This window comes from Hyla sarda, chromosome 8 (assembly GCF_029499605.1).
Source record: "Hyla sarda isolate aHylSar1 chromosome 8, aHylSar1.hap1, whole genome shotgun sequence".
NCBI lineage: Eukaryota > Metazoa > Chordata > Amphibia > Anura > Hylidae > Hyla > Hyla sarda.
Genome location: NC_079196.1, coordinates 209,006,614 through 209,031,845, shown reverse-complemented (window position 1 = coordinate 209,031,845; position 25,232 = coordinate 209,006,614). Strand labels below are relative to the sequence as shown.

The following is a 25,232-nucleotide window of genomic DNA, read 5'->3' as shown; positions in this document are numbered from 1 at the left end:
AGAAAGCTTTGACTATTTCAGCATGCTGGGAGTTGTAGTTTAGTAACAACTGAAGCTGCAATGTTTGTAAATAACTGTGTTAGAGCAGTTTTGCCTCCAGCTGTTGTAAAACTACTACTCCCAGCATGTCCACACATCCTTTATCTGCAGTTTTGCATACACAATAGAAATCTCCTATACTGGATACTGGTATGCTTTACGGCCGGTATCCAGTATGCTGTAAAATCTAGACTAGTCTGTCTGGCTAAAAGACAGGCGACCCCTAGTGGTGGCTATTTTGAGCTTGAATTTAAGGTGAAAATTTTATTTTTTTTAACAGGTGTATATTATGAAATGTCATAATATAATGAGTCCTGCAATATATGAAAAGTTTATAACAATGACAGTGCCTCTTTAACGGTATCCCCCCGCCCCTCCCCCTCCTCCTCCCTGGGGAACTAATCATGTGTGACTCTGGCGCTGCTCTGAGATGCCAGCCGCTGTGCTATAAATGAATAAGATGCGGCCGTGGCGCTGGAAACGATTAAAGGAAAACTGTCAGATATTTTCTCCCGCACTACCCACAGGTACTGGATAGTGCGGGAGACGCTGATTAAAACGAGCCCTACCTTGCCCAGATCCACCCGGCCGTTCGCCCACAATTGTAGTTTTATTCTATGTGTACATCTTGCTGTAACTGGCACAGGCGGAGCTTCTGCAGGTTAACTGGCACTGACGTCAGCACCGCTTATGAATATTCATCCCCCCTCCCTCCAGTTAGGAGCGGCGAAGAGAAGGGAGAACTGGAGGGAGGGGGGATAATTATTTATAAGCGGCGCTGACATCAGTGCCAGTTAACCTGCAGAAGCCCTGCCCGTGCCAGTTACAACAAGATATACAGCTACCCTTGCAAGCGATAAGAGCCAGGCTTTTAGCGCTTGCACGGGGAGGTGACTGCTTGCCGCGGCCACATCTTATTCATTTATAGCGCAGTCGGCATCTTAACCATTTATAGCACCGCGGCCGGCATCTTAACCATTTATAGCACCGCGGCCGCATCTTAACCATTTATAGCACCGCGGCCGGCATCTTAACCATTTATAGCACCGCGGCCGGCATCTTAACCATTTATAGCACCGCGGCCGGCATCTTAACCATTTATAGCACCGCGGCCGGCATCTTAACCATTTATAGCACCGCGGCTGGCATCTTAACCATTTATAGCACCGCGGCTGGCATCTTAACCATTTATAGCACCGCGGCCGGCATCTTAACGATTTATAGCACCGCGGCCGGCATCTTAACCATTTATAGCACCGCGGCTGGCATCTTAACCATTAATAGCACCGCGGCTGGCATCTTAACCATTTATAGCACCGCGGCCGGCATCTTAACCATTTATAGCACCGCGGCCGGCATCTTAACCATTTATAGCACCGCGGCCGGCATCTTAACCATTTATAGCACCGCGGCTGGCATCTTAACCATTTATAGCACCGCGGCCGGTATCTTAACCATTTATAGCACCGCGGCTGGCATCTTAACCATTAATAGCACCGCGGCTGGCATCTTAACCATTTATAGCACCGTGGCCGGCATCTTAACCATTTATAGCACCGCGGCCGGCATCTTAACCATTTATAGCACCGCGGCCGGCATCTTAACCATTAATAGCACCGCGGCCGGCATCTTAACCATTTATAGCACCGCGGCTGGCATCTTAACCATTTATAGCACCGCGGCTGGCATCTTAACCATTAATAGCACCGCGGCTGGCATCTTAACCATTAATAGCACCGCGGCTGGCATCTTAACCATTTATAGCACCGCGGCTGGCATCTTAACCATTTATAGCACAGCGGTCGGCATCTTAACCATTTATAGCACCGTGGCCGGCATCTTAACCATTTATAGCACCGTGGCTGGCATCTTAACCATTTATAGCACCGTGGCTGGCATCTTAACCATTTATAGCACCGTGGCCGGCATCTTAACCATTTATAGCACCGTGGCTGGCATCTTAACCATTTATAGCACCGTGGCTGGCATCTTAACCATTTATAGCACCGTGGCCGGCATCTTAACCATTTATAGCACCGTGGCCGGCATCTTAACCATTTATAGCACCGTGGCCTGCATCTCATTAATTTAAAGCGCGGGCGGCTCACAGGATTATGATGATGATTATTTCCGCGATGTGGGGACAGCCACTGCTGCTGGTATTGCGGTATGGGGAAAAATGTATATCGTGCAGGGAGAAAAATTTCGGTATTCGGTATGAAACGGTATACCGCCCAGCCCTAAATTTAGGAGCCAGGATGCCACACATCATGTAACGTTACATCATATAATTAGTCATTAGTGTCCCCTCATTTCCCTCTATTTGTCATTAGTGTCCCCTCACCTTTCCCTATGTCACAGTCATTAGTGTCCCCTCATCTCTTCCTGTGTCACAGTCATTAGTGTCCCCTCGTCTCTTCCTGTGTCAGTCATTAGTATCCCCTCGTCTCTTCCTGTGTCAGTCATTAGTGTCCCCTCATCTCCCCCCGTGTTAGTCATTAGTGTCCCCTCATCTCTTCCTGTGTTTCAGTCATTAGTATCCCCTCATCTCTTCCTGTGTCAGTCATTAGTGTCCCCTCATCTCTTCCTGTGTTTGTCATTAGTGTCCCCTCATCTCTTCCTGTGTCAGTCATTAGTGTCCCCTCATCTCTTCCTGTGTTTGTCATTAGTGTCCCCTCATCTCCCCCCGTGTCACAATCATTAGTGTCCCCCTGTTTTTCAAAAAAACAAAACAAACTGTTTTACTTACCTCCGCCCCAATTCCCTTCGAATGTCATCTGATGTCCGCTGCTCATACAACACTGAAGCGCCGAACCAGGATCAGTGTAGGAATCTAGGCAAAGGGCTGACAAAAACCTAGGTGCCACAAAGTCATTCTTAGTCGCCATGGCTTTGTCAAGCCCTGTCTTAGGTGCCACCAGGTCATCTGAGTAAATGCATTTTCTGCATAAAAGCCACAAAACTGCAACAGATTTTTTTATTTTTATTTGTTTTTATTGTCTTTTATTCCTGCCTCTTTAGCAATAACATTCACATAGAGATATTCAGCATTTAATATAAAAAAAAAAAAAAAAAAAAAAAAAAAAAGAATTTCTGGGAATGGGGACAGCGCTGTGACTGGAATGGTAATAGTCAGACAAATGTTACACTGGCAAACATCTGTGCTGGAGGAATACAAATGCCCTGTAAGGCTGCGAGCACACGGGGCCCCTCACGGCGCGGCCTGGCGCTGCCATTCATCTGTGCTTTGCACTTGCTGACTTCTATTATACCCTGAAGGTGTCTCCTTCATGTCTGTATGGCTGCCCTTGTGGCTGACATCTTCTCTTTACCATCCATTATTTCATTCAGGGATGTCTTTAAATATATATGAGGACCCTGGGGAGCCCCCACTTTTGGAGTAGAGGATATTATGATAAATATTTTAAAGGGGCGCTGCCGCTATTACATAACACGAGAAACTGCACGTGTGGTCGTATGTTCTCCTAGAACAGTGTTTCCCAACCAGTGTGCCTCCAGCTGTTGCAAAACTACAACTCCCAGCAGGGGCGGACTGACACCACTCTGGGCCCCCGGACCAAATAAAGCAAGGGCCCCCAGCAAGACTCCACCCCTGGCCCCACCTCTGCCCCACCCCTATCCCCGCCCAGTATGTATATGAATATAGGGGGTGCAGTGCGCTTGAGGCTGTGGTGTACTTTGAGGGATGGCAATGCCAATCACCTTAACTACACCAAGCGCTTAAAAACACAGCTTTTTCTGTCCCCTGTCTGTGATACCCAGCCAAGTTGGCTCCAACCTTCACTCACCTTAAACGGGTACTACCGTGCTGACAACTTATCCCTTATCTAAAGGATAGGGGATAAGTTTCCTGATTGAGCGGGGTCCCGCCGCTGGGGACCCCCGCGATCTCGCACGCAGCACCCCGCTCTCATCAGGCCCCGGAGCGAACATCCGCTCCGGGTCTGATGACGGGGCCGGTGATCGTGACGTCACAGCTCCGCCCCCTCAATGCAAGTCTGTGGCAGGGGGCGAGACAGCTGCGGCGGGACCCCGCGCAATCAGGCAACTTATCCCTTATCCTTTAGATAGGGGATAAGTTGTCAGCACGGTAGTACCCCTTTAAAGGGGTACTCTGGTGGAAAACTTTTTTTTTTGTTTTATTTTTTTTTTATCAACTAGTGTCAAAAAATTAAACAGATTCATTTTTTTTTTTGTATACCTTATTTTTTCAAAAAACTGTTTAATAAAAATTGTCAAGTTTAAAATCTTAATCCTTCCAGTACTTATTAGCGGCTGTATACTACAGTGGAAATGATTTTCTTTTTGTATTTCTTTTCTGTCACGACCACAGTGCTCTCTGCTGACACCTCTGTCCATTTTAGGAAATTTCTCCTGCTCTGGACAGTTCCTAAAATGGACAGAGGTGTCAGCAGAGAGCACTGTGGTCCCAACAGAAGAGAAATCCAAAAAGAAAAGAATTTCCTCTGTAGTATACAGCCGCAAATAAGTACTGGAAGGATTAAGGTTTTTTAATAGAAGTAATTTACAAATCTGTTTAACTTTCTAGCATCAGTTGATTTAAAATAAATAAATAAATAAAACAACAAAGTTTTTCACCGGAGTACCTGCACCTTTTACCGCTCACTACATGATGGCACAGTCATATATATATATATATATATATATATATATATATATATATATATATATATAATATATCTCTCATATCCCTGTGCCATCATATAGAGAGCGGTGAAAGGCAGGTAAAAAATAGCAACTAGTCCATTCATAAGTCACACACTTTACCTTGTTTGCCCCCTGCTTGGGTGAGGCTGAGGCCTCTGAGATTTATTAAAGAAGTAGCACAGCAGCACAGAGTATTTCTGGAGGGTACTGTAGTGAGGCAGACGGTCTTCTTCACTATAGTTCCTGCTAGAAATACTCTGTGCTGCTGGGAACTCCATCCTCTACCTGTCTTTCACTTCCCCCTACATGATGGTACAGTCAGAGATATGTTATATTTCATATATAACTTATAAGTCAGACTGTGCCATCATGTAGGGAGTGGTGAGAGGCAGGTAGAAGATACATACAACTATACAATTCATAAGCCACCCACCTGGCCAGGCTAGCCTATTCTGGGTCCATGCAGATGTTGACTGAGAAAGCCGGCAGAGAGATCAGGGCACTTCTTCTGGCAGGGCTCTGTACACTGAGGACAAGCGGGGCTCTGCGCACTGAGGACAAGCGGGGCTCTGTGCACTGAGGACAAGCGGGGCTCTGCGCACTGAGGACAAGCGGGGCTCTGCGCACTGAGGACAAGCGGGGCTCTGCGCACTGAGGACAAGCGGGGCTCTGCGCACTGAGGACAAGCGGGGCTCTGCGCACTGAGGACAAGCGGGGCTCTGCGCACTGAGGACAAGCGGGGCTCTGCGCACTGAGGACAAGCGGGGCTCTGTGCACTGAGGACAGGCAGGCCCCCCCCCCTTACACTGAGGACAGGCATGGCTCTGTGCACTGAAGACAAGCAGGGCTCTGTACACTGAGGACAAGCAGGGCTCTGTACACTGAGGACAAGCAGGCCTCTGTACACTGAGGACAAGCAGGGCTCTGTACACTGAGGACAAGCAGGGGTCTGTACACTGAGGACAGGCAGGGCCCCCCCCCCCCCCTTACACTGAGGACAGGCAGGGCCGGCATACTCCTCTTCGGTTGTGGCAGCAGCAGTGAACCTCAGCGCTGCCGCGCTGAGACATGAGGGGCGTGGCTTAAGTGGAGGGGGGCTTGGCTTAAGCGCGGCGGGCCCGGTGTGAGGTGGAATTTTGCACCCAGGGAGCGGAGATGAGGGAGGGGGTGTGTACCTTCTCTCTCCCCTTGCTCTGCCCTCCCCCAGCTCTAGCTTTGGAATCGAAGAGCTGGGGGAGGAGCGGATGCAAAAAAAAAACACCTCACAGCGGCTATTTAACAAAAAAATTATATATATTTTTTTTTTAAGATTTCATGACAGGCCGGGAAAAGCGGGCCCTTTTCCGGTCCGGGCCTTCGTACGAGGTCCGAATGGACCTGCTGGTCAGTCCGCCCCTGACTCCCAGCATGCCTGGACAGCCGGCGGCTGTCCAGGCATGCTGGGAATTGTAGTTTTGCAACAGCTGGAGGCACACTAGTTGGGAATCACTGTCCTAGAGTATGTTCTTTACTGATCTGGGGGCTGACAATTAGGGTGGGGTATTGATTATTTATATAGGACACTACGTAATATGGCTGATCTTATGTAGTCAGCGGCCATGCACAGTACTACCGGCATCACTGCTTAGCGATGGCAGCCATGATGCTAGTCGTGCGGCACGTGACCACAGAGGCCACTGATTGGCTGGCCGTAGTGGATAAGTGCAGCCGCTGGTAAACAAAGACTGGTCAACCATCGGAGCTTCTGTGCTGGATTGCCATTGGCTGTCCGGGCATGCCAGGAGTTGTAGTTTTGCAGCATCTGGAGGTCCGCAGGTTCAAGACCACTGGTATAGGAGGTAATACTCGCGTGTCCCCGCCGCTCCGGACCCGTCACCGCTGCCCTGGATGTCACCCTCCATCTCTGTTGCCGCGTCCCTGGGGTCTCTGCTGCCCGGTATCCTCGCTCTCCGTTGCCGCCATCACGTCGCTACGCACGCCGCTCCTATTGGATCACGGGGCGGCGTGCGCGACGATGTGATGACGACGAAGGAGAGCGCCGGCCATGCAGGGGATCCCGGCACGGAGCAGACACCGAGGAGGCAGGTAAGGTCCCTCCTGATGCAGCCGGGTTAGTGTCACTTTCCCTTCAGACGCGGCAGTCAGCTTTGATCGCCACGGCTGAAGGGTTAATACAGGGCATCACCGCGATCGGTGATTTCCTGTATTTGTCGCGGGTCCCGGCCGTTGATGGCCACAGGGACCGGCAGGATAGGACAGGGTTTTAATGTGTATTCGCCGTATAAGACGCACCAACTTCCCCCCCCCCCAAGTTTTGGGGAAGAAAAACTGTGTCTTATACGGTGAAAAATGCGGTAAGTCCAAGTCCATGTTGGATACAGTCATAGGAGACATCAGAGCGGCACATAAGGCCATGTTCACACACCTTGAAGTCGGCTGTTCTTTTATGGACATTTTTTGGGCCAAAAAACAAAAAAAACTAATGGATTTGGTCCCATTTCTTTTCCTCCCTATCAATGAATGCTGTAGGCCTCACTGTCCTTTATTAACATTTGACATATTGCACAGACATGTTGAAAGTTAAGATCAATCGGGGTCTCAGTGCTTAGAATAAGCCAGGCGAAGCGAGCAGTAGTGCGCTTCACTCCCCGGCTGGCTGTCTAGTCCTATAGAGTTGCAGAAAAAGAAGTTCGTCCAGCACTCGGGATATGCAGATAAAATCAATGCTTTCTGTATTGAAAATCTTCGGACAGGAATCACAACAGAGATATTGACTGACGCGTTTCGCACCGAAGTGCTTAATCGTAGACTAACATCTACTACAAACCACACAAGTTAAAATACCTGAAAAAGGGGTCACATGACCCATTACATCATCAATCAGAAAAATCCACACACAGGTGGCAATCTCATTATTCACCTCTTCTATAGAAACATGAATAATTAATTAATAATTAATAATAATAATAATAGTTATTGTTTTCTATAGAAGAGGCGAATAATGAGGTTGCCACCTGGGAGTATACAATGGATATATCCACCCCGGGGTTTTGACATCTATTTCATGTGTGTGGATTTTTCTGATTGCTGATATAATGGGTCATGTGACCCCTTTTTCAGGTATTTTAACTTGTGTGGTTTGTAGTATATGTTAGTCTACGATTAAGCTCTTAGATGCGAAACGCGTCAGTCAATATCTCCGTTGTGATTCCTGTCCGATATTTTTCAATAAAGAAAGCATTGATTTTATCTGCATATCCCGAGTGCTGGACGAAATTCTTTTTCTGCAATTACGTACCTAGCCGAGGGCGGGACTGGCTTGTCCTTGCACAGGTGATGCAGTGAAATGCGTGAGGGGTGCATATCTACACAGTCCTGTAGAGCAGTGGTCTCCAACCTGCGGACCTCCATATGTTGCAAAACTACAACTCCCAGCATGCCCGGACAGCCGTTGGCTGTCCGGGCATGCTGGGAGTTGTAGTTTTGCATTATCTGGAGGTCCGCAGGTTGGAGACCACTGCTATAGAGTATAAAGGAGGACATGAGTCAGAAAGGGACACCAGCCGGGGAGTGAAGCGCGCCACTTCATCCGGCTATAACTAATGATCGGAGGAGGATGCAGCACTGAGACCCTGATCGATCTTAAAAAGCTATTATAATTGATATTAACACTTTACGGTCTTCGTTTACCTGACCATATCCCTGTCGTGACCAAGGTGTGTTCACATGGGATGGATTTGCCTTTGGTATTCGCCATCATTAATTTTTCAGAAAATTCGCAGCAGAAATCCAAAACCGAAACGCGTGTCTGCTGCATGTTATTTTTTCTATGTCGGCCTTTTCCAGAGTATAGGAGTGGTTATAGAATTTACTACTTTTCACCAGTGTATGATCTGCAGATCCTGTCAGAATTTAGATGTGGATTGTGGAATCCTAACATGGGCTTAGGGTGCATTAAAGCGCACACATTAACGGATGCTAAAAACGGATGCTGCTGTATGCCATGCACAGATAGGTCTATTTGATCTTAATAGGGTTATTTATGATAAGAAAAAGGGAGCTGATTTCTTTTAAAAAAAATATATAAAAAATTAAAAACAGCACCACAACTATTCTCAGGCGGTGTCTGGTATTGCAGCTCAGTTCTATTGAAGTAAATAGAGCCATGTTGTCATACCACACACAACCTGAAATCACTGGATAAGCCTTTAAAGGGGTTCTCCACCATAAAGTGATTTTAGTACGTACCTGCCAGGCAGTAATGGACATGCTTAGGAAGGATATGTGTTTGTCCTAGAGTAAAATGGCTATGTTGGGAGATTACCATAAAGCTGAGGCTATTTCCTGTTGGAGTTTGTTCTCTCAAACTACAAATCCCATAGTTTCTTGTTTGTAAGTGTGAGGTCATTTTCCTTCCTCCAACACATCAGCCACCCCACCCATTGAAACACACTTGTGATCTCTTCAATGCAATAGACCAGTGTTTTCTGACCAGGCGGCCTCCAGCCGTTTCTTGTAGAATAATCTCCCACCCAGCAGTTGCTCCACGCATTAAAGCAAAGACAAGGTCCCTCTGAACACCTGACTAGTGATGTTATGTCTCGGGCCGCACTGCAACCTGGGAAAACCCCCAGACAACACTCATTTTGTATTCTGTTAAAAATAAACATTGGGGTAAAAATCACAGAAGAATTGCGAGACCACCAAAAAACACCGGTACAGACACTATATTATGAACTACACTAACTTTACAGCCCCTGTAGCATAGTCAAAGAAAAAAAAATTAAAAAAATCGTGGAAAACCCCTTTAAGGCTGTAATTGTGGCTACACTGGTCACCACCCAGCTTTTCAGGATAGAAATAAAGCTTAGATGGGTACATTATTTGCTTGCTTGTAAATTAATATAAGTTATTGGGCTAATGTTCAGCACTGGCAGGTGGCCGTTTAGTGCCGCACATCCCAAAGTCCCTGAAGAACTTTCCTGCCATTGCGAGCTGCCCGTGCCAGTGGCATGTGATGAAGCTGCTGTCTCCTGTAAGGCTCCAATTATTAATCTCCCCATGCAGCTCGGGATGCGGCGGCGCGACCGAGGATGATGCCAGGTGCCCCCGAGAGGCTGGGAGGTGACAAGTAGATGTATTTTTAATGTTGTCTTCAATTATTAAGTCTGAAATGGAACCTCAAAGGGTTGCAAGGAAAGGTGTAACATAAGACTGTAGCCGGGGGGGGCAGCAGACTTCTAAGAGGTCCATTCCGCGCCAATCAGCCTGAAAAAAAATCTACAAAATGGTAATGAATTCGGAGGGTCAGCCACAGAGGGCACCAGGCATTTACAGGGGGTGGCACTTCCTACTGTGGGCTGCCAGGTGGACATCTATTGTTTGGCGCTGGATGTGGGAACGTCATGGCAGGAAAGGGGATCTCATCAAATGAAGAAGAGAAAATAAAGTCCTAAAAAAAAAAAAAGTCATATAGTCTCTGCATTAAATGGATTAAAAAGCAAAGCTGATTTGTGCAAAAACAAACAAAACAGCGCCTCCCCTGTCTTCAGGTTGTGTGTGGTATTGCAGCTTATTTCATTTGAAGTATATGAAACCAAGTTGTAATATCCCATACAGCCTGAGGACAGGGGTGGTGCTGTTTTTGGAAGAAATTAGCTCGGTTTTTCTATTCCTGTTGCACAGTTTTCAAGATCACTTCTTTCTAGCCCAAATATGGTGGACCAACTATGCCGGCAGTGTTTCCCCAACTAAGGTACCTCTCTTGTGCAGTGTTTCCCCCAACTAAGGTATCTCTCTTGTGCAGTGTTTCCCAACTAAAGTACATCCAACTGTTAAAAAACTACAACTCCCAGCATGCCCGGACAGCCTTTGGCTGTCCGGGCATGCTGGAAGTTGTAGTTTTGCAATAGCTGGAGGCACCCTGGTTGGGAAACACTGCACAACAGAGTAGTGTCTGTTATCTCTCCTATTGCGGTCAGACACAATAAAGAGCTGAATTCTTCCAAAAACAGCACCACCCCCTGTCCTCAGGTTGTGCGTGGTATTACAACTTTGTTCCATTTAAAGGGGTACTCCGGTGGAAAACTTTGTTTTTTTCTTTAAATCAACTGGTGCTAGAAAGTTAAACAGATTTGCAAATTACTTCTATTAAACAATCTTAATCCTTCCAGTACTTATTAGCTGCTGAATACTACAGAGGAAATGGTTTTCTTTTTGGAACACAGAGCTCTCTGCTGACATCATGACCACAGTGCTCTCTGCTGACATCTCTGTCCATTTTAAGAACTGTCCAGAGTAGGAGAAAATCCCCATAGAAAACATATGCTGCTCTGGACAGTTCCTAAAATGGACAGCAGAGGTCAGCAGAGAGCACTGTGGTCATGATGTCAGGAGAGAGCTCTGTGTTCCAAAAAGAAAAGAATTTCCTCTGTAGTATTCAGCAGCTAATAAGTACTGGAAGGATTAAGATTTTTTAACAGAAGTAATTTACAAATCTGTTTAACTTTCTGGCACCAGTTGATTTAAAAAAAAAAAAAGTTTTCCACCGGAGTACCCCTTTAACCTGTTAAGGACCCAGGGCGTACCTGTACGTCCTGAGTCCGCTCCCGTTCTATAACGCGGGGCCACTGCGTGTCGGGCCCGGCCTCTAACAACGGCTGGGACCTGTGGTTAATAGCGTGCGGCATTGATCGCGGTGCCTCGCGCTATTAACCCTTTAGTCTAAAGTGAAACTAAATCACTGCCGGTTAGCTCAGTGGGCTGTTTGGGATCGCCACGGCGAAATCGCGGCATCCCGAACAGCTTACAAGACAGCCGGAGGATCCCTACCTGCCTCCTCGCTGTCCGATCACCAAATGACTGCTCAGTGCCTGAGATCCAGGCATGAGCAGTCAAGCGGCATAATCATCGCTGTGTGCGGAAATGTCCGAATTATAAAAATATATCGTTAATTAAACCGCATGGTCAATGGCGTACGCGCAAAAAAATTCCAAAGTCCTAAATAATGCATTTTTGGTCACTTTTTATATAATGAAAAAATTAATAAAAAGCGATCAAAAAGTCAGATCAATACAAAAATGGTACCGTTATAAAATTTAGATCACGGCGCAAAAAATGAGCCCTCATACCGCCCCATACATGGAAAAATAAGAAAGTTATAGGGGTCAGAAGATGACAATTTTAAACGTTTACATTTTCCTGCATGTAGTTATGATTTTTTCCAGAAGTCCGACAAAATCAAACCTATATAAGTAGGGGATCATTTTAACCGTATGGACCTACAGAATAATGATAAGGTGTCATGTTTTCCAAAAAAATGTACTGGGTAGAAACGGAAGCCCCCAAAAGTTACAAAATGGCGTTTTTTTTTTTCAATTTTGTCTCGCAATGAATTTTTTTTCCGTTTCGTCGTAGATTTTTGGGTACAATGACTGAAGTCATTACAAAGTAGAATCGGTGGTGCAAAAAATAAGCCATCGTATGAATTTTTAGGTGCAAAATTTAGAGTTATGATTTTTTAAAGGGAAGGAGGAAAAATGAAAATGCAAAAAACGGAAAACCCCCAGTCCTTAAGGGGTTAAGTGAATGGAGCCCGGTTGTAATACCACACACACCCCGAGGACAGGTATTAGCTCTGTTTTTCTATCCCTGGATAACGTTTATGCCTCATGGTTTTCAAGATGTCTCCTTGCTTGTCGATGCTCCTATTGCGCATTGCTTAAAGACTAGGGCTGCATTGCAACCTGTAGTCATGCAACACAACATTGCGAGGCTGCGCTGCACAAATCGCCACAATGACTGTGGAGATAGTTGAGGGGCACCAAGTGACCACAATCTTTAGGTAGCTGGGATGTAACATATGGCCACAAGTCTCCTTAGGCTACATGGCGACTTTTGCTGTGACACAGATCGCGCAGCCAAAAATCACTGCGTCGTGCTGCTTCATGAAAGTAAATGGCGTTGTATTGCGACCCTCAAGCCACTGCAATCCTGACCAGAGGTATTTCTTGGACGTCGTGGTTATGGTCACTTGCTGCTCATAACATGGCCTTAATTAATCAATTTCAACCTGTGTCGCAGCTTAGAGGAGTACTCCGGAGGAAAAAAATATATTTACAAATTATCTGGTGCCAGAAAGTTTTATACAGATTTGTAAATTATTTCTATATAAAATCTTAATCCTTCCAGTACTTATCAGCTGCTGTATGCTACAGAGGAAGTTGTGTATTTCTTTTCTGTCTGACCACAGTGCTCTCTGCTGCCACCTCTGTCCATGTCAGGAACTGTCCACGGCAGGAGAAAATCCCCATAAAAAAACCTCTCCTGCTCTGGACAGTTCCTGACATGGACAGAGGTGGCAGCAGGGAGCACTGTGGTCAGACTCGAAATAACTACACAACTTCCTTTGGAGCATACAGCAGCTAAGTGCGGGGATGGCGTAACGTGAGGATGGGATATTAAAGGGGTACTCCGGTGAAAAACTTTTTTTTTTTTTTTTTTATCAACTTGTGCCCGAAAGTTAAACAGATTTGTGAATTACTTCTGTTAAAAAACCTTAATCCTTCCAGTACTTATTAGCTGCTGAATATTAAAGAGGAAATTATTTTCTGTTTGGAACACAGTGCTCTCTGCTGACATCTCTGTCCATTTTAGGAACTGTCCAGAGCAGCATATGTTTGCTATGGGGATTTTCTCCTACTCTGGACAGTTCTTAAAATGGACTGAGGTGTCAGCAGAGAGCACTGTGCTCGTGATGTCAGCAGAGAGCTCTGTGTTCCAAAAAGAAAATAATTTCCTCTGTAGTATTCAGCCTCTAATAAGTACTGGAAGGATTAAGATTTTTTAATAGAAGTAATTTACAAATCTATTTAAAAGGGTTATCCAGGGAAAAACTTTTTTTTTTTTATATATCAACTGGCTCCAGAAAGTTTAACAGATTTGTAAATTACTTCTATTAAAAAAAATCTTAATCCTTTCAGTACTTATGAGCTTCTGAAGTTAAGGTTGTTCTTTTCTGTCTAAGTGCTCCCTGATGACACGTGTCTCAGGAACCGTCCAGTTTAGAAGAGGTTTGCTATGGGGATTTGCTTCTAAACTGGGCGGTTCCGAGACACGTGTCATTAGAGAGCACTTAGACAGAAAAGAACAACTCAACTTCAGCAGCTTATAAGTACTGAAAGGATTAAGATTTTTTATGGGATGTGAGGGAGGGGATGGGATGTGAGGGAGGGGATGTGAGGGAGGGAATGGGGTGTGAGGGAATGGGAGGGAATGGATGGGAGGGGGTGGGGTGTGAGGGAATGGGTGTGAGGGGATGGGGTGTGAGGGGATGGGGTGTGAGGGGATGGGTGTGAGGACAAGAGCATCATTGTTGTCCTTTCTCTTCCACAAGGTTTAGGGAAAAAGTCCTGGCAATGCTGGGTAACCTGCTAGTAGAATAATATGAAAACATAGGGGGAGATTTATCAAAACCGTCCAGAGGAAAAGTTGAGTTGCCCATAGCAACCAATCAGATTGCTTCTTTCATTTTTCAGAGGCCTTTCAGAAGCGATCTGATTGGTTGCTATGGGCAACTCAACTTTTCCTCTGGACAGGTTTTGATAAATCTCCACCAAAAAATGTAATGTTCCATTCGGCCCATCTTATCTGTCCAAGAAATGTATATTAAGTAGAATTGGTTTAATGCTCCTAAAACAGTGTTACTCAACCAGTGTACCTTCCGCTGTTACATGCTCTTACATGCTGTAAGTTGTTGTTTTGCAACAGCTGGAGGCACACTGGTTGGGAAACACCACCCTAAAACAATATAATATTTAGTTTCACCTCTTTCTCTCTTTTCTTTTACAGTTTGCTGTTTTGTGGTGCACAAACGCTGCCATGAATTTGTCACGTTCTCCTGTCCTGGTGCCGACAAGGGACCTGCATCTGACGTAAGTTTAAAAAAAAATACAAAACAATACAAAAAACCCCCACATGTACACTGTAAAGATACAATAAAACAATTACAGCAAATTGTCTGACTTTTTCGGGACTATCAGATGTCGGAATTATATTGAATTAGCGCCACTAGAGAAGCAGTGTTACTGAATCGGATCGTTCTAGTCCCGGAGTGTACGGCATATAATAGTCCAAATTGAACCCGTTCCAAAAACGCGCGTAGTCAGAGAGATGGAAAACATCCTGATAGACAGACGCTACAGCATATGCCCAGACAGTAATGATTACAGTTCTATATTAAGCCTGAAAATTGCACATTGCACAACTACAGCCGCACGGTGATTGACGGAAGGGTTCCGAAGTGTTGTAGGGTCTTTTTGGGATCATAAGGATATTAAATTTTACCTTAAAGGGGTACTCTGCTCCTAGACATCTTATTTTTTTATCCAAAGGATAGGCAATAAGATGTCTGATTGCGGGGGGTCCGGCCACTGGAACCCCCCCCCCCCCTGCAATCTACGGCCCGGCACCCCGGCGTTCTGAACATTTATGTTCAGAACGCTGGTTTTGGGCGGCCGTGGTTGGGATATCACGTCCCCTCCATTCGTGTCTATTGGAGGGAGCATGACTGCTGTTATCTGCACAGATACATTGTAGTCCTTTGGATTTGGGGGTAAGATGCCTAGGGGCGGAGTACCCCTTTAACCTAACTTGGGGAGGGGGGGAGGACTCGGCAGTTCTTGTGCAATAAGGTTATTCAGGATTAGAAAAACAGAGGTGAATTCTTTAGAAAACAGTGCTACCCTTGTCCTCAGGTCATGTGTAGTATTGCACCTCAGTTCCATTGAAGTTGTAATACCTCACACAACCTGAAGGCAGGGGCTGGTGCTGTTTTTGCAAGAAATTGGCTCTGTTTTTTTTTTCAATTCCTGTAATGGGGCAGGGTAACATGGGGCATGTTTCACGCTGCGGAAGCGCCGAAGGCAATCACAGAGGGGCTGCAGAGCGGCCATGAAGCTCTTTGTGTCCACTCGTAGCGGACTATTTCTATAGCAGGATATTGGCCACTACCAGCGGACACACAGAGCTACGTGCCTGCAGCCGGGAGCTCGCTCTGCAGTCCCTCTGCGACTGTTGTCAGCGCATCTGCAGCGTGAAACACACTGCGGATGCGCCCCATGTGACCGTGCCCTAATCCTTTGTTTACCTAAAGGCCTCCATAGGCATTAGAAAAAACATCGGCAGAACTTGCTGATTTCGGCCCTTCAACCCCTTCAATTCTGCATATTTGATTTCAAGTACTCTGTCCTTCTGTTATTGCTGCAGGAGTCTGGCAGTCGTTTATACAGCGTAGTCGGACATAAGGGTTATCCAGTAAAAAAAATAAAAAATAAAGCAAATTTTTTCCAAAAAACAGTTCTACCCTTTTTTTCAGGTTGTGTGTGGTATTACAGCTTGGCTCCATTCATTTTAATGGAACTGAACTGCAATACTACACACAACCTGAGGACAGTGGTGGCACTGTTTTTTTCCACTCTCTTTGCAGAGTTTCCCAACCAGGGTGCCTCCAGCTGTTGTAAAACTACTGGTTGGGAAACACTGTTTTTTGTGTATGGGTACCTTTTTTTTTTGGATGAGGTTCACATATGTCCAGTAAGCCGGCACAGCTGGTCCCCCATACTTGAGCTACATTGAAAAAATATATAAAAAAAATGCCCAAGGGGATGTAGGTATAGTGCATTCAGCTTGTTTCATGCCCAGAAATATGAAACGTACCTTTGTACACTTTATTTCAGTTTTGCGCCATTTCAAAAGCTGTGCTTGCTGTCAGTGAATAAATAGCCAGGGGGTATAAAATGTACAAAACTCGTATTTGGCTAAGCTGAGGGTTTGCTTCAATTGTATCTAGTCTTTGAAAGGCTGATACAATGTAGTAATCAGGGTATTAGAACATTGTTTCCCAACCGCCTCCAGCTGTTGCAAAACTACAACTCCCAGCAGGCCCAGACAGCCACCGGCTGTCTGGGCCTGCTGGGAGTTGTAGTTTTGCAACAGCTGGAGGCACACTGGTTGGGAAACGCTGTGCTAGAGATTGTCTAGACTGCATGCAGATTCAGATCTGTATGGGTTTTCATCCTCAGAGTGTGAAAGCAAATGTCTAATTCACTGACTGCAAGCAGAGTTTTTAAATATGGCAGGAACTGATCTTCAACATTTTTGTTTTCTATTCTAAAATCATTGAGAATGATAGCTGTTTCACGAAGATGACCTCTAAGAATATAGAAGCCAGCTGATTGGTTGGAGTCATCAAAGCAGATTGGGTGTGGTATTACATCTTGGCTGATCGGTGCTGATCCAGCCTCTGTAATCTCCAACCATCAGCTTTAATTAACCTGTAGCGGCCACTACAGGTGGAATGTAGTATTACATGGCCCTCATTCAAAAGATTGACCATTATTAGATTGGTTGGAGCCATCAAAGCAAATTGCGTGTGGTATTACCAGGGCTCAAGTCTTGCAGGAACGCATGGGAACGGAGTTCCTGAACTTTTTCTACAGCAGGAACGCTGTTCCCATTTGCAGGTGTCCTGCAGGTCCAGCCCATGAGTGGAAATCTTGGGTGAGTTCCTACACTTTTCTGTCCCCTGGGTATTACATCTATTCAAATGATTGACCATTCATAGATTGGTTAGAGCCATCAAAGCAGATTGCGTGTGGTATTACATCTTGGCTGATCTGTGCCGATCCAGCCTCTGTAATCGCCAACCATGGGCTCTTATTAACCTGTAGCGGCCACTACAGGTGGAATATAGTATTACATGGCCCTCATTCAAAAGATTGACTGTTCATGGATGGATTGGGACTATCAAAGCAAACTGCGTTTGGTATTAGAACATGGCTGATCTGTGCCGATCCAGCCTCTGTAATCTCCAGCAATCGGCTCCTATTACCTGCAGCGGCCACTACAGGTGGATTGTAGTATTACATGGCGCTCATTCAAATGATTGACCGTTCTTAGATTGGTTGGAAGCCATCAAAGCAGATTGCGTGTTGTATTACATCTTGGCTGATCAGTGCCGATCCAGCCTCTGTAATCGCCAACCATCGGCTTTTATAAACCTGCAGCGGCCACTACAGGTGGAATATAGTATTACATGGCCCTCATTCAAATGATTGACCGTTCTTAGATTGGTTGGAAGCCATCAAAGCAGATTGCGTGTGGTATTACATCTTGGCTGATCAGGGCCGATCCAGCCTCTGTAATCTCCAGCAATCAGCTCTAATTGCAGAATTAACCTGCAGCGGCCACTATAGGTGGAATGTAGTGTTACAGGGTCTTCATTGACCAACCATGGATATGTTGGGGCCATCAAGGCAAGAACTGACCCTTGTGAGCTGCTTTAAGCTTTGGTTCAAGCAGGGTGGGTGGTCCCAGGTATACACCACCTCTATGATGTCTGTGTAGAACGTGGAAAAGGGGGTTTCTCCATGTAAAAAAAATGAATGAATAAGGTATAACATAGCAGACAGTCCTTTTATATCACATTGCACATAGTATAAATCACATGCAGGCTACGCCTGATCAGCATAATTGTGCTCTATGTATAATGGGATATTGAAATGACTGAATTATTCTCCTCAGCAAGGCACCAGATTCTAAATGCCGAGGTAAGAAAAATCATAAAGAAAAATCTGTATAAGCTTAATATGGTAACGGGATTCGAATGCAGACAGTCCTATAGTGGATGGAAATTGATCACCTTTCACTTTACATATTATACAGTACCACTGTGATGTATATACTTACCCGCTGGTGTCGCTCATTCCCATTAGGCTTGCAAGGTCAGTGGAGCGATGGACACGTGAGATTTCTCTGCTGCTGCATGACTGTATACTGATAGCTCTATGAGATGCATGGTACATATCAGCATCGTCACCCTGAAAGCCTTGCTGTATGCCTCTAACACAGTTACCATCTAGCCATGCAGTAATCTCACCAGTATACAGCTACTGTAAAAAAAAAAAATTCACTAATGTAACAGTCCAAGCAAAAGTAACACTGTTTTATGCCTTGAGAAGTTCCTCAGGGGTGGAGCATGTCACAGGGATTCAGAGAGGATTCTATGCCATGCTGCGCCCCCTAAGGCCCTTCACTGAGCTTAACATAGTGTATTAGTCTATCCTGAACTGTTTCTTTAATTGTCTGGAAGGCTTCCCTTGGCGTCTGGACTGCGTCACATGACCATGGATGTATGTCACCCAGTTTTCAGGATTCTGGAGTGTTCGTATAGACGGCCTAGAGAACTCCATTAACTGGAGGGAGTGGATCCCCATTTTATTTTGTGTGGTCATGTGATTTCAGATTACTGAAGGGAATCCTTTTTGGTAATGAAAGTGAATCGGTCAGCAGACAAAACCCTTGTAACTACGCTGTCTAGAAGATGCCCTAATAAGAATTTTAATACGATGAATCCCATAGCCATAGGATAGCTGTCAGCCATACACTCGTTCATGGGAAGCCCCAGCAAATAGGTAGGGAATCCCCCTATTAGGTAGAAGCCCTCAGTAGGTGGGTAGGTTTTAGGTTTAGGTAAGAGCTCATAATAGATAAGTAGGTAGGAAATCCACCCATAAGTTAGAAGCCCCCAGAAGATAGGTGAGTAGGGAATCCCCCTATTAGGTTTAAGCCAGCAGAAGGTAGGTAGGTATGAAAGCCCCCAGTAGGTAGATAATGCCCCCCCTAGAAGATTCCCTACCTACCTACAGAGGGAATCTATCTAATAGGAGGGTTCCCTACCTACTTACTGGGGGCTTCTACCTAATGGGAAAAGGGAGAATTACCTACCTTCTAGTGGCTTCCCTATCTACCTTATATCACTTATCTTCTGGGGGCTCTTACATAAAAGGGGAAGATTCCCTACCTACTTACTGAGGGCTTCTAACTAATAGGGTAAAATCTCTACTTACCTTTTAGGTTGAAGCCCTCATTAGGTAGGTAGGGAATACTTCTCATTTTGTTAAGAACCCCCAGAGGTAAGGGAATTGTCCCCGATTAGGTAGATGTCCCCATTAAATAGTTTTTCACAATAGGTCCCCTTTAAAGGGAAAATAATAATCTATCCCCCTCACTTTCTATCCACTATCACGCTGAGGTCTCTGCATCCTTCTTCCTCTGCTCCCCATTAGTGGTGCAGGACCTTCTCCTGACGATGACATAATTTCATCACATGGCAGGTCCTGCACCACTGCGGATAATGGCGCAAACGATGAAGAGGCCTCAGCATGGGAGTGGAGGAATAGTCAGAGGGATTTTTATAATTTTTTTAAGGAAGGGACTTATTGGGGGAAACTACCTCTCTCTGCCCACTGATCGCTTGGCGTCCATGGGATCTGCAGGTATCGGGATGGGTATTGTGGCACCAATACAAGGATCTAGACATCCCTACTTTTTAGGGTTCCTTACAGTGTATAGGAAACATGTCTGTACTTCAAAAGACCAATGATCGGGGGTCACTAGCTTATCTTTATTAGGGCATCTTATATATGGCCTAATTTACAGGGGTCTGTCCCTTGTAATAAATGGATAAAAGGTTATGTAAAGGGCTTGTACAATATCAGAAAAAAAAAACATGGCTGCCTTCTTCCAGAAACCAACGCCAAACCTGTCCATGGGTAGTGTCTGGTATTGATTAACCTAAAGGTAGCTAAGCTGCAGAACCACACGCAGCCTGTGGATAGGTGGGGCACTGTTTTTGGAAGCAAAGCTGTTTTTTTATTTTATTTTATTTATTTATTTATTTAGTTTATGTATTTATTTATTTAATTGATTTATTTTTATTTATGTATTTTATTTAATTAATTTATTTTTATTAACTTTTTTAAATAACGTACAATCTCTTGAGGTGTTTTGCTACTCATTGCTCTCTTTATACTAGACCTATATTATACAGTATCAAATGGGCAACGCATGGAAAACACATGACACCACATTGACAGAATGCATGGACTGCATGTAGAGGACCCAGGGCCATCAGGAATGCTTTGATCAGTTCATGCTTGTGAGCTAAGATGTGCAAAACTTTGTGGACCCCCCCCCCCCCCCCCCCCAATGGGGTGAAGGGGGGCGGTGTAGGTTCGGGCTTTGGTAAAGAATTCTTGTTTTACCACTATTGGTATTCGGCTGGGAGTGATGTCATTTTGAATTGGGGGGGGGGGGGGGGGGGGGGGGGGAGTTTGGCCGCGTGTGATGGTGCAGATTTTAAGCAGTATACTTTCACATCACTGCCTCCTTTTTATTTTTGGATTGGCAGCCTGTAGCAGTGCTACATATGTTTTATGTCTTTGAGGTCCGGGCGGCTTTGTACAGATAGCGTAGTGTCTTAATTGAGTCTTGTAGGCGGTTAGTATCTCAGGCCTCTATAATATTAAGACGCTGCTGAACGTCTATGATTAAGGCCTCAAAACTGCACAGAAATCCCCCCCCCTATCTTCTCCACAAAATCATGCCACTATAATGCTGTGCTCTGTACATACAAGCACAGAACTACAGATTTAAAGCTGTGTTTCCCAACCGGGGTGCCTCCGGCTATTGCTAAATGTATGTACGCAGTGACCTCACCAGCAGAATAGTGAGTACAGCTCTGGAGTATAATACAGGATATAACTCAGGATCAGTACAGGATAAGTAATGTAATGTGTGTACACAGTGAACACACCAGCAGAATAGTGAATACAGCCCTGGAGTATAATACAGGATATAACTCAGGATCAGTACAGCATGAATAATGTAATGTATGTACACAGTGACCCCACCAGCAGAATAGTGAGTGCAGCTCTGGAGTATAATACAGGATATAACTCAGGATCAGTACAGGATAAGTTATGTAATGTATGTACACAGTGACCTCACCAGCAGAATAGTGAGTACAGCTCTGGAGTATAATACAGGATATAACTCAGGATCAGTACAGGATAAGTAATGTAATGTATGTACACAGTGACCTCCCCAGCAGAATAGTGAGTACAGGTGTGGAGTATAATACAAGATATAGCTCAGGGTCAGTACAGGATAAGTAATGTAATGTGTGTACACAGTGACCTCACCAGCAGAATAGTGAGTGCAGCTCTGGAGTATAATACAGGATATCACTCGGGATCAGTACAGGATAAGTAATGTAATGTATGTACACAGTGACCTCCCCAGCAGAATAGTGAGTATAGGTGTGGAGTATAATACAGGATATAACTCAGGATCAGTACAGGATAAGTAATGTAATGTATGTACACAGTGACCTCACCAGCAGAATAGTGAGTATAGGTGTGGAGTATAATACAGGATATCACTCGGGATCAGTACAGGATAAGTAATGTAATGTATGTACACAGTGACCTCCCCAGCAGAATAGTGAGTATTGGTGTGGAGTATAATACAAGATATAACTCAGGATCAGTACCGGATAAGTAATGTATGTACACAGTGATCTCACCAGCAGAATAGTGAGTACAGGTGTGGAGTATAATACAAGATATAGCTCAGGGTCAGTACAGGATAAGTTATGTACACAATGATTAAGCATTTTCTATAGAATCTATATAAAGTTTACAATGATGTTTTGAGATAATTCTCATATGTAAGGCCTGGGCTTAGCAGCAACTCCTTTCTGTGAATGTTGATGTCCTGAGAATCTCCCTAAAAATGTGTGACATGTGCATTTTGGGTACTATTTGGGAAGAAAAGGGAAGTTATGCAGTGTAAAGATTTAGGATGCACAGGTTTTCTCTAGGTCATTGCTTTGCAGCCCAAGTCTTGTTAGGGTGTTCTTACACAATGCCGTTTTGAAGCCAAAACCACAGGTGTGAATCGTAATGGATCAGATAAAATAGATGCTACTTCTACCTTTTTTTTCTATTTTGAATTCATTTCACACCAGGAGCGGATTCATAATAGAGTAGAAGTTACCTCTGAGGTATGTGGTTATATTTGATTGTGCTGAATATTTAAATTTCCTTTATATGTGTCTGATATGGTTTGTGATGGAGAATTGTGGACCCTATTGTCATATTGTTTTTTTTTTTCTTCTTTTTGCGTCGTTGTCATCTTTAATCTCTCCTGCAAGGTCATTTATTTTATGGAGACCTGTGGTGAGCGACCTGACACAGGGGAGCGCTGAAGACGTAACACGATCACAGCTCGGTCATGAAATACGACTTGGATTACAGCGAGAGGGCAAACCGTGTGTAACCGGAGGAATAATCTCAACGCTTCACATTAGAGAGGGGGACTGGCGAGGAGGATTTTCCTAATATGGGGGGGGGGGGGGGATTGCCTTTTGGGAACCACATGGCCTTCAGGAGATTGTATGGGCTCCAAGAAAACTAAAAATGTAGTACCTTGCTGTGGTTGACCCGTCCTGTCCTGCGTTGCACAGATAACCTATTGATTTGAAAGTCACTGTGTAATTCTTCAGTTCCCCTGGGATAGCCCTGCAGGGGATGCTAAATACTCACTGCCAGGTTTCCCACCAAATTACAGCTAGGTTGTCACAAATTTTTTTTTAAAGGGGTACTCTGGCCCTAAGGATAGGGGATAAGATTTCTGATCCCAGGGGTCCCGCAATCTCTAATGCAGCACCCACCTGTCTCAGATTGATGCAGCGCTGGATGCTCTGTGTCTGAAGCCTCACGACCACGGGGCCGGGTCTGAAGCGAAGTGGTCATGAGACTTCAGACACAGAGCCTCCAGCGCTGCATGCAGCTGAGACAGGTGGGTGCTGCATGAGAGATTGCTGGGGTCCCTAGCGGTAGGAACCCCAAGGACATCCTTTAGATAGGGGATAAGATGTCTTGGGGCTGGAGTACCCCTGTAAGGACAACATTGGAGCGGAGCAGGAGGTCTTTAGGGGACGTCAGGAGAATGCGAGCCTGGGCCCTGGTGTGGACTCTGGAGCGGGTGCCAGGACAGTTTCTAGGCCACAGACCATCCGCATCAGCTTCATAGCCGCACTGCTCCTCCAGTCCGGAGACCTACTGCTTTGGCCCAATCATATTGGTAGGCCCACGACCTCAAGCCAGAGCAGTGGAGCACTGAAGCAGCACGGCAATATGTGTTTGGGGGTCGAGTACCTACTATATATGGGGCATAGAGAAGAGCACACCTATAAATATGAGCACGCCTACAGTATAGGGGTTTACAACTATATATGAGAGCAGTATAGGGACCTACAACTATATATGGGGGCAGTATAGGGGCCTACAACTATATATGGGGCAGTATAGGGGCCTACAACTATATATAGAGGCAGTATAGGGGCCTACAACTATATATGGGGCAGTATAGGAGCCTACAACTATATATGGGGCAGTATAGGGGCCTACAACTATATATAGAGGCAGTATAGGGGCCTACAACTATATATGGGGCAGTATAGGAGCCTACAACTATATATGGGGCAGTATAGGGGCCTACAACTATATATAGAGGCAGTATAGGGGCCTACAACTATATATGGGGCAGTATAGGGGCCTACAACTATATATGGGGGCAGTATAGGGGCCTACAACTATATATGGGGGCAGTATAGGAGCCTACAACTATATATGTCGGCAGTATAGGGGCCTACAACTATATATAGGGCAGTATAGGGGCATACAACTATATATGGGGCAGTATATGGGCCTACAACTATATATGGGGCAGTATAGGGGCCTACAACTATATATGGGAGCAGTAGGGGGGCCCTACAACTATATATGGGGCAGTAGGGGGGCCTACAACTATATATGGGGCAGTAGGGGGGCCTACAACTATACATGGGGCGGTAGGGGGGCCTACAACTATACATGGAAGCAGTATAGGGGCCTACAACTATACATGGAGGCAGTATAGGGGCCTACAACTATATATGGGGCAGTATAGGGCCTACAACTATATATAGGGCAGTATAGGGGCCTACAACTATATATGGGGCAGTATAGGGGCCCACAACTATATATGGGGGCAGTATAGGGGTCTACAACTATATATGGGGGCAGTATAGGAGCCTACAACTATATATGGGGCAGTATAGGAGCCTACAACTATATATGGGGCAGTATAGGAGCCTACAACTGTATATGGGGGCAGTATATGGGCCTACAACTATATATGTGGCAGTATAGGAGCCTACAACGATATATGGGGGCAGTATAGGGGTCTACAACTATATATGGGGCAGTATAGGGGCCTACAACTATATATGGGAGCAGTATAGGGGCCTACAACTATATATGGGGCAGTATAGGGCCTACAACTATATATAGGGCAGTATAGGGGCCTACAACTATACATGGGAGCAGTATAGGGGCCTACAACTGTATATGGGGCAGTATAGGGGCCTACAACTATATATATATGGGGGCAGTATAGGGGCCTACAACTGTATATGGGGGCAGTATAGTGGCCTACAACTATATATGTGGCAGTATAGAGGCCTACAACTATATATGGGGCAGTATAGAGGCCTACAACTATATATGGGGCAGTATAGGGGCCTACAACTATATATGGGGCAGTATAGGGGCCTACAA

The 25,232-nt window shown here is 45.3% G+C and overlaps 1 protein-coding gene across 2 annotated transcripts in view; it reads left to right on the top strand.

The window, feature by feature from the left end:
• PRKCB (protein kinase C beta) overlaps positions 1-25,232 on the top strand; it is a 262,417-nt gene that overhangs the window by 96,530 nt on the left and 140,655 nt on the right. For both annotated transcript variants that reach the window (XM_056536493.1, XM_056536492.1), the window contains exon 3: positions 14,578-14,660. In XM_056536493.1, the coding sequence (XP_056392468.1) occupies positions 14,578-14,660 (83 nt within the window). The remainder of the gene's footprint in view (positions 1-14,577; positions 14,661-25,232) is intronic.